The sequence below is a fragment of the Rasamsonia byssochlamydoides genome (assembly GCF_041956645.1).
Source record: "Rasamsonia byssochlamydoides strain NRRL 3658 unplaced genomic scaffold VTN77scaffold_6, whole genome shotgun sequence".
NCBI classification, from domain to species: Eukaryota; Fungi; Ascomycota; class Eurotiomycetes; order Eurotiales; family Trichocomaceae; genus Rasamsonia; species Rasamsonia byssochlamydoides.
In genome coordinates, this window is record NW_027192389.1 from 534,335 (window position 1) to 545,010 (window position 10,676).

The 10,676-nt window shown below is 49.3% G+C and overlaps 1 protein-coding gene across 1 annotated transcript; it reads left to right on the forward strand.

The window, feature by feature from the left end:
* Nucleotides 1-6,656: 6,656 nt before the first annotated feature.
* On the forward strand, nucleotides 6,657-8,386 carry VTN77DRAFT_7462 (uncharacterized protein; the record flags this gene model as incomplete). Its single annotated transcript, XM_069423853.1, has 2 exons — nucleotides 6,657-7,416; nucleotides 7,542-8,386. 2 exons carry the CDS (start codon nucleotides 6,657-6,659, stop codon nucleotides 8,384-8,386), a joined length of 1,605 nt encoding a protein of 534 aa, XP_069281267.1.
* Between the last annotated feature and the right edge of the window lie 2,290 nt (nucleotides 8,387-10,676).

The window sequence follows — 10,676 nt, forward strand, 5'->3', positions numbered from 1 at the left end:
TATCCAAAGGTACGAGCTCTGCATGTATACCGGTTTATATATGTTGGTATGATAATAGTAATATTTGATGAATGCGAGTACCTGTGATTTCTTGTGAGATCACATGGAAGAGGGTTATCTAGTAGCCATTAACTATGAAGCGGGAATATATATATTTACCTATCGACAGAGCTTTGACGGCATGTGATCCACCATAATAATTCCATTCGTCTAACACATACTTCCTATTGTCAAGTTTTATGGGAACAACTTGAGATTAACTAGCTGTATCATCAAAGCCATACTTTGCCTTTCCAGCCGGTATTAGTCCCATGGCTGTGGAAACTTGAAAATCCTAGTACCTACGTAATTAAGGCAATTGTAACGAGAACATAGATGCCAAGGTAGGCAATAGCTCATTGTGGCAGTCTCCATACCCCCCTGGTAAGTTGGGCGCTTGTTGATATCTAAACAGGAGTTATCTTGGATGACTGTTCAGATATACTCCGTAGTATGTATCTACACCGGGACGATCTCCATCCGTGGAGTCACGCTCAGGCTCTTCACGCACGTGGGAATGGAGTCGATGGAGAATACATGTACCCACCCGCCATCAAGCAGTCGGATTCAGTCTCCATCCAGTCCAGGGGGGCCCAGCGGGATGGCGTGATGGGGTCCATTTCTTCAGGTACCCCGACATTGGCACTGGACGGCGGACACACTTGGGCAGTGGATATCATGCAACTTAGCAAGGACGGACAGACGGACGGCTACAAACATCAACGGCGGTTTTTTCTTTTTTTTTTTGCTCCATATCTACGGAGTACCCGCAGAAGAATGGAGACAATGCCATGCAAGTGCAAGTCCACACCTGTCTCCAGATAAGCCACCTGTGGCTTGAGGGCCATACCCATGTCATGACATGGCACCCTGGACGTTTTCAGATACTGTTTTAGACCGATAGTCGAACGTTTGCAGGTTGCTTGCTCAGCTACTAGTAACTGTTCTCCGCAAATAACATTTCTTTGCTGACGCCCTAGGAAATTTTCTCATCCGCATTTAGTTATTCGCATACTGTACATACAAATCATGTTTCATCTCGGCAGAATTCCGGGAAGAGTCAAATATGCCAACTGCCAATAAGGATCAATAATCGCTGCAGGCATCATCCTTCCAAAACTCAATATACGTTGCATACCTACTAAATGGCACGCGCCAGAATCGTATCATATGACGCGGCCTGCCGGTGAGGAGGCCTTAAAATTATTAAGGGATAATACGAGCTGATCGATGGCAAGGTGTCTGTGCAGCAGACCAACTGCAGACAAGAGAAGGTGTGCTACTATACATACTTCCCGAAACCATGGAACGGTCTTCAGAAGCGGCAAACTCAGCTGCCTACAGTATTTGCCACTGTTATTCTTATTCTCAAGTGGACGAAAATGGAAGCAGGTCCGGGCAAAAAAAAGTTTTCACAGTTAAGGTTCAGAGATGCTGGACTGGTATGTGACCTGTTTGCTCATCTCAGATCTTGCGCCCTCTTTCCATTCCAGTTCAGCCTTTCAGCCTTTCATCAGCATGCAAGGGCATGCATCATCGGCATGATGACGACAGGTCACAGCTGGGCTGTCTTCGGTATCTGCGACGCCGGAGTTGCCGGCTGGAACGAATATTATCGGAGAAATATGCCCGAAGAGTAAGGTCCGAGGGAAATCGATGTTCCGGTTCTGGCTGTCCCTAGCCCTAGCCCTAACTTGCTACCTAAACCAGGGCTCTCCCTTCGCCCGTTGCCCGTTAGCTGCAGCCTGCAAAGGCGAAACAACCTGGCTCCGGTTGGACTTCGGGCTATTCCTTTCCCCCAATGATGAGGGATGATTGACATTATTTTTTTCCCGGTTGTAGGGAAGATTAACAGCGGTCAAACTGTGGCACTATTATTGGTAATATACGAGAATCATAAATTAACCAAATTTTACATAATGACGAGCAAGATCATAATTTTCCACTATGCAAAGTTCAGGTCGATTAATCTCCCGAACATCCCCCTCTCCACTCTTACCAGTCCCGCTTTGGTGTATGAGTCTTGTAAATACATACTCTGTAGTCTGTACTCCATACTGATCGAATTCCTTGTAGGCAAGATCCATGATCTCATCTAAGACAGACAAGTCAAAGCAGTTTGTGACCTCTCAGTTTCAAACTGAGTAGTACTCCGTAATGAAGGGTGCTGGCCTTACCGCATGCGCGATCTCGACCCGCCCGACCTGGTCAGTAATCACTGTTTTGACGGCATTTCTCAGCACGCCATGTCAGTGGCTTGGCTCGTTCGAAACCGAGTGGCGAGATTGGAATCGAATGGCTGGCAGGGAATGCGACCACTCTTCGCTCTCAATTAATATTAATATAATAATAATAATAAAATCATAACAGTAATGATAATGACATGCAGAGAATGAGATTCGAGAGAGGTGACCACTGACGCCGACCCTGGTCGTGTCCCGGATTTCTGTCTGCGCCGGGTGGGGTCCTGATCGCCAACTGCAGGCGCACCAGGCCATATCTGGTAACCACCTAGTCCGAGCATGCCGTATGATTATGTGAACAGTGATCTGAATTCTCCGGTGTCTGGCAGGCCGTGGCTTGTCACTCTGCTGTTTCAGCCATGAGTGATTTTCTGCACCGTTTGAAAGAATTGCATCTGCTGAGAGTCTGAGACATTAGACTCCGTATCCTCCGATTCCCTGGTAGCTCGGAAGGTCCACTCATGGAAGCGGGAGAAGCCTTCAAGAAGGTCCCCATTTGGCGGGAGCGATGGGGCTGCCGATGTGCACCAAAATAAAAGCATTTCGCCGGCTTCAGCCAAGCCATCTAGAAAGATTGATAATCTGGAGGACTCACCGAGTACTCCGTACTATTGTATTATTGCTGTACAGGTAGTGTAAGGTACCGAGATGTGAATTGACTATTAGATAATGATCGTCTCCCCTAGTTCCGGAGAATGGAAAGGTGAAACGCTGCAAACGCAGTCTTTCGAAGACGATCACCCAGGGTCCAGCGCCAGACGGTGCTTATTAACCTTCATGTACGGAGTACAGTCAGACTAGCAACTGACGAAAATAATGCTGATAGACTTGGGAGTAATCAACTGCAAGAGTCTGGAAAGAGAAAACTAACTCAGAGGAAGTCGAATGAGGAGATTGCACGTCATCAAATGAAGTGTCAGAGAACGGAAGCGGCTTGATCTCATGGAGATTTGTATGAATCACAAAGACCTAGACTGTTCGTGGTGATAAGATCTCGGTGCGTGTGCATAGATGGCGGGGTCACATGATTCCTTCAAAACCGTGGGTTTCCCAACTGGCGATGAAGGCTCAACAATTTTTAAGTCTGTTTCTTTTGTTGCGAGAACGATGAGGGCTGGTGATCATCTCATTCGATATCCAGTCGCGTTCTCGGTTGTTTTGTTTCTTGACATCCTCATCAATTTCACATTGTTGATTGCAGTATTATTGCAGTATGGAGTACGGGGTATAGTTAGGCATGGCGGTGGGCAACCCACTAGTCTGCGCATGATGACGAAAGGGCTTGCTGGCCGTTGAAGCTGAGCCAAATTCAATAATGATGCTGCGGTGTGTGCGGCCACCTGACCGAGGGAAGCCGGCAATCGGGCGGTTGAGTGCGGAAACGTGCCGCGTCGGTCTTTGCCTGAAACTTGTGGCTGGATCAATTGTAGATCAATTGTATGCTGATTATTATTATTATTGCTCTGTTGCTCTTGATTCAACAATCATAATCATCATAATCATGCTTGAATTGATGATGATCAAGAGGTAAATATTATTCCCGGTCGGGTGGGACAAGGCTGCAGCCTGTACTCCGTACCTAGGAAGTTATCCACCGTTCCTATGGCCTGAGCTTTAAGCATAGTTTTCGAAAGCTGCAGACCAAGGGTTGATGCTCACAACAGAATGGGCGCTACTGCTCACAAGCGGTTGGGCCGTTGACGGCACATGCATCACTACCTCATCTTTGCCCTCGGTTCGTTGAACTCCTGTTCCTGCCAATTGAACGAGGCAAAGAGAACGCATGAGTGACCAGAGAACTCTATCTTGCTTTGCTGGCTCTCGTTCCGATCCTTTGGACCCCGCGTAGCAACCATGAATTAGATAAATTACTCTGGAGTAGACCTGCTGCATGGTCCAAATTTGGCCCTGGTATAGTGCACTACCCCAAGGAAGTAGATGATTGACCACTATGTATTTTATCCTTTACGGACGATTTTTGAAAAATGCTCCTTCCTTGGTGACTCGAGTCGTGAACTTGGACTTGGCCGAGACAGGAAGTTGCCAGCTCAACTTCCTCAGACGTTCTTACCCAATTATTGTAATCGGTCAATTCTTATTACATTGCCCTCCTTCCTGCCTCCAGCGTATTATCCATCCTTCGACAGCGTTCCTTGCTACTTTTCTTCCAGGAAATGATATTATTGTCCTCGAATGCGTCGACACCAGTGGTCGGAAGGAGATTCCCACCTGGGTAATTTGCAGCGGTTATACGATTATTTATTACACGAAGTCATAATTTAATCTAAACGGGCCAAGACACCAGCACACCTTCTCTTAGTGGTGCATTAATTTCCTCTCATTTTCAGGTCTTTCCCCCACCCAATGATACAGGCCCGAGGCATCTGGAAACCACGCTGGAAGGGAAGCAGAGCCCGACCTGGAGCTCTTTACGTCTGGTAGGAGAGTCTCGGCAGGAGTACTGGGAGAGAATAATTAATGCTGGCGTTTGGTGATTCGGCAAGAGGAATCTGTCTCACGCAACAGGATCAAGAAAGCAATTGCTATACCGAGATCCTTGTTGTCGTTGTGTTGTAACTTCCAATGTAAGCTGTCCTCCGTAAGCTGTCAGCCTGTGAGGAGTGCCTCGCTCCTTCCTTTCTTGCACGCACATCATCCAGCGCTTCCACCGCTCCGATTTCCCTCCTCTGTCGCCTCGCTTCCCTCTCCTGTCCAGGTCTGGACGTCTTGGACCAGCAAGCGGTGACCAGAGAGATCTGAAATCCAGACAATTGTCGATGGAATATTCTTCTGCTGGCTGGCAACGTATCCTGAGCTACCTGACTAGTTCCGTGATAGTCAACGGTCGTCTCGACTCTCCTTCCTGTTTTGCTCCCAAACCTTAGCCAAAGCATAACTGATCGAATCCGCTTGCGTCTCGTAGCAGAGGTGAAGTACTGTTCAGGTACACCTGCGTACCTGGGTTGCGGCGAGGCTACGTATTTGGTACATTTGGTACATTTGGTACAAGGAGCGTGTCGACCAGCTGTCTTCCCGTGTTCGGCCTAGGCCCGAGCCCCCTACCAAAGACAGACTCCCACGCAACGCACACACACATCATTGCCTTCGCACCGCCCAACCAGCGCTGTCCACAACACGCACCACCTTTTCTTTGCCATCCAGCCAGCTGCCGTTTTCCCCGTCCCTTTTCTTTCCGGCATATATTCGGAACTGCCTCTGATTGACGATCCGACCGACCTTCTGTCCTGGAATTTTGTATTTTTTTTCTTCTCGTTTCTTTTCTCTCTTGACTCATCGTACCAACGCCCAAGCATATTCACCAGGAAAATAGAGAGGGAGCAGAAAATAGTAAAAGAACAAGCAAAAAGCCAGTCTGCACGTCTGCTTGCGGTGCTGGCAGCAGTTAAACTAGTACTATTTCCTCGCGATCTGCTCTTCTCTGCTCTTGCTCTGCGCTTGCTCTCGGCTTCCCTCCTCTCCCTTTCGGGTCGTGCACGGCAGGCGAATCACGGGCTACGGGCGCCTCCCGGCCGTTCCAAGCGCGGACTGACTGAGTTTTTTTTCTCGCTCTCGTTCGTCGCCTCTTGCCTCCCGGAGTTAGGATCGTCCGTCGTCTTCCCAAGGTCCAGGGCCCTGCTCCCTTCGAGTCTCGTCTCGACACTCTTTCCACGCCACCCTCCGGCCTCTCGTGATTGAGCTTTTTTCTCTTTCCCTTTTTTTTCTCGGGTAGCTTTCTTTCTCGTCTTTCCTACTCACCGTCTTCCTTCCTTCCTTCTCCCTGTCAATCGCGTCCATCCCCCCAATCCCTGTTACCCGCTGCATCTCCAGCATTGGACTCGGGCCATTTGGGGTTGATCTCGCGCGTGGCCTGACGCGAATAGAGCAAGTATCTTTCATCAACACCGCTGGTTGTCAGACCCACCCGCTTCCCTGGTGGATACAGAAAAACGATTTGGCTACTTGACCGGCGTGCGGATAAAGAGAAGTTCCCACCACTCGCTCTGCTGGTGGATGACCGTGGGGAATTCACCTACAAGCAATTTTTCTACCACCAACTCAACCTTCGCTTTCGGTGGAGTCGAGATCTGATCTTGTCCATCCTTCCATTGCCCTCGATTCGCCCGACGCTGCACCGTCACGGCCTCTCCAAGACAAGGATCTCTCTGTCGTTTGGCGTTGTCGTGTCCAACTGACGCGTCTTGAGGAAGCAAGCCGGACGCATCATCAAAGACGTCGAGTGGTCTTGTGAAGTGGACAAAGACAGACAAGAAAGAGGCACACGATCAATGATTGGGGTAGTTTGAACCATCTCTCCGGCTCGCGTTATCCTACATCTCTGAACACTCCCTCTATCTCCTTCGCTTGACTACCACGATGGATCCTCGTTCCCATCCCTCGAGACCTCCGTCCACCTCTCTTCCTCAAGGCACGACCCCGTTGTCGAGCATGCCGATGCCCCAATACCCCATGCAGCCTCAATATCCGGTGTCTCAGCCGCACACGCTGCCTCCATTGCAACCGCATCATAGCCAGTCACCAGCCCCTTACATGGGACAGCCCTACCGGCCTGACATGTCCAGGTTCCCCACGACCTCTGCTCACGATGTGTACGCCACCTCCACGGCGCCTATCGCCCCTCATACCTCCGTGAACAGCCTGCCGCCGTCATCTTTCCTCACTCACTCCGCGCAACAGCCGCAGTCCCAGCCGCCGCAGCAGTTCCAAACCCCTCACAGCTTGCTGCCTCCCACTTCCAATGCCCAGACCTACCCGCAACCCATTGCCCCCGCGCCACCGCGTGATCGACGCCCGGATTTCGCGTCGATGCCGTCCGGTGCCTTCAGTCATCCCGAGGGCAAAGGTCCAATCTGGGCGAGCGCAGATGGCATGGCTGGTGCGAATGGTCTGGCTCCTTACCCCGGAAAGGAACCGCCGCGAACTCAAGTGGTGGGATCGCAAGGCCGGCGTGGAATTCTTCCCAGTGTCCCCGGTCGGGCCGCTGTCACCAACGGTGTGAACGGGGCTGCGAAGAACACGACTATCCCCGCCAAGGATGCGGACGGGAAATTCCCGTGTCCTCATTGCAACAAGACTTACCTTCATGCGAAGCATCTCAAGCGTCATTTGCTTAGACGTGAGTACTCCACCTGCGCTGCCTCCCATCTTCTGGCATTTCCATGTTGTTTTTGAATTCAGACTGAAGGCACCGGTTGGATATGATGACTAACGCGTTGGATTTCCTTCTCTTTCCCGAGCTAGACACCGGTGATCGTCCATACATGTGCGTTCTTTGCAAGGACACGTTTTCGCGAAGCGATATCTTGAAGCGTCACTTCCAGAAGTGCTCGCTGCGGAGAGGTAACCCAACGGGAGCGAGTCACCTATCGCATCCCCAGGCACACCTGAAGCGGTCTCAAGCAGCTGCCAATGCTGCAAAGCCCGTTCAGGACGAAGTCAGTAGCTCCATCCCGCCTTCCAATGGCCTTGTGGGTACGACTTTCGGCGAAGGGTCCGTGAATGGCCATGGACTGGCTGCCACCAGTCGGCCTGGTTTCACGGAGCAGCAGCCTCTGGGATTTTCGATGTCCTCTGTCAACGGGATGAACCGTGGTCAGCTGGGCGACGCGTTCACCCCTGGCCAGGCAGATCAGAGAGCGTCCTGGATGGCTGCTCCCAAGCAGAACCCGTACCTCGTGCAGCCTGGTTCTGATGCCAATGGCCAGCTGAATAATATTGACCGTCCCCCGATCGAGCAGGCAAAACCTCCCCTTGTCCAAGACCCCAAGCGTCCGGTCATCCCTGGACAGCAACCGAGCCACGCCGGTGAAATTGACTGGACGACCATGTTCCAGCCCGGGGCACCCGATGGCTACATGAACCCGGTCTTCCCGCAGTCCATGGCACCCGGCCACGAGCCCATCAACACGCAGGTCGACCCTGACAGGAAATTCTACCCGGCCACGACCGCTGGACATCAGGACGGTGGATTGAACGGGCTCTATCTAGCCTCGACCAGCTTGGGCGGTGACGGTATGCGTGATCCCAACGGTGTCCAGAGGGTTGAGCAGACACAGCCACAGCCACAGGAGCCTCTTGCCACTTGAGTGCCACGTTGAGAATTTTTTGAGTTGACTTGTCTGCTGGAAATATAGGATCTGTCCAACCCGCTAGACAATAGATCAGAACTTCTTTTTTTTTTAGGGATGCCCGACCGCCAATAACGGGGAAGAATATATGACCTTTGTCCACAGCTTTTTTTTTTCAGCGGCCCTGCAACAGAGTTCATCCTGCAGCATACAATTTCGAGACTCCGTTCGACGATCCCGAATAAAACCACCTTTAAAAAAAAATGCCTTGATTGTCCTCCAGCTCTTTGAAGGTGCCTTTTGTCCTCTACTACCTCTATGCGTGGGAATCTTCCATCTCGTCATTCTTGTCAATCTGCTTCATCCAGAATCTGCGTTCCGAGCATATGCTTTTTAATCAGGAGTATGGTTGATGTCCAGCTGGAGGCGTGTGGGTGACAGGGCGACTATCTAAATTGAATCAAAAATCAACACTGTTGTGGAGACGAGTGGACAGGAGGTGGCCCATCTTCCTCGTTCTTTGCGCGGTCAGCATTCTTCTACAGCAACTATGATCCGGCCATGATATATGCAACATCTTTCTCGCTTTTTCATCCGTCATGAGTGGTTCAGATTGTGGGGACGGTTTCACTGGCGTCAAAAACATCAATAGACTGGGGCATGTGTGTTTTTGTGTTTCAGGTTTCCATTCTCTCTTGCTTCTACTAGAACTTGAGGGCGGGACTGTTGTCATATTTTCAGATTTGTTTCTCCTTCTGTTGGGTGTGTGAAAGTTCTCTCGAGTTCAACCGGAGACACAAAAAGGGGAGAGTCCTCGGGTTATGTCGCATCTTGTCTACGGCCGTCAAATCAGTAACAAACTCGACTATGTACCTAAAGTGTTTCTTATCTTTGCACAGGACATACTTTACTTACCTCGGGAAGAGAAACTGGGTGGGAATCTGTCTTTCTGTTCGTGTGCACTGTGATTTTTTTTTCTGCCTCTGTGTTGGTGTCATATTTTTTCCCTCTTTCCATGTGCAGCTGAAGAAGCATGGCTCTATGGGCTGGCGTCATGCGCCCTGGGTTGTATTCGGCATTTGACATTAACCGTTGAGAGGTTTTCTGTTTGACGTGTCTGTTGGGGAGCAGATCGGTCTTCAGTTTATACCAGGCAGCGACTGTCAGTGACGCCTTGTTTACTCCTGTTTTCAACTTTTCTTTCCTTACATGCTCGCAAATATTCGTGTTTCTTTTGTCTGGAGCTCTTCCTGTTTCTTTTTCTCTGTCGATTCCATCCTTTGGGATGGAATCTTAAGAGAAAAGAATTTATAAGGGAAGAGGGGGAAAGATAAAAAGGAAAAAAGGAGGAAAAAGGTTACTAAAAAGATATCTTGTAATGAGCACAGTAGAAATAGACTGCACAAATGGCAAGGGAAGACAAAAGAAACAACAAGTACTTTCTGCATAGAAACTGACGTATAACACCATGGTTATATTATTACTACTGTTCATAATCGAATTGAGTAGGTAGGTAGGGTTCCCTTTCGTTTTCGTCTTGGTCATCTTCTTTCTACAGGGTATATAGGTTAAGTTTCGTCAAATCCATCCATCAGGACAATACAGTACAATGATTGAATTGAATTCATCCTCCTAATCCAAATGAAAGCAATTTTTTTAATATATATATAGCTCGATTTACTCTTAAATAGATCTGAAGTTGAGAATTTAAGAGGTTTTTCTTTGGGTTGAGATGAGAGAATTATGCTATGTATGTGCATATCTAACTTAAGGTGTGTTATTCCATTCCATTCCGGAAGTCACTTGTTGAAATGAAAACGATACAGCACAATATCTGTACAATGAATTGAGTTGAGTTGATTTGATTATTCTTCCCTTCCCTTCCCTCCCAATTGACGTTGACGCTTTTGTTATTGTATTAGCTCTCTCTTTCTCTTTCGCCTTAACTCCGTGGATTGAAACTCCTTTGATGATAATGGCGATGAAAATAATAAAGAACAGAGGACAGAAGACAGAAGACTATTCCAGAAACACGACGAAGAAAGAAGGAGGGAAAAAGCAAAGCAAAGCGATCTGCCTCTCGTAGTATGACATACAAACACAACAGTGAGGTGTATAGGCATAGGCATAATAATTTCAAGTCTCATTTATATCGTCGTCATCAACGGTCAGTGTCAACGGTCACAAACTCAGTTGATCCACGCTGCCGACCCGACCTCTCGCTCCGAGCCGTCCACCTCCCTTGGTCACCATCCCCAGACGGTAGAAGCGCTCTTCCCCGCCGGGCGTGCGCCCGCCGATGTACCAC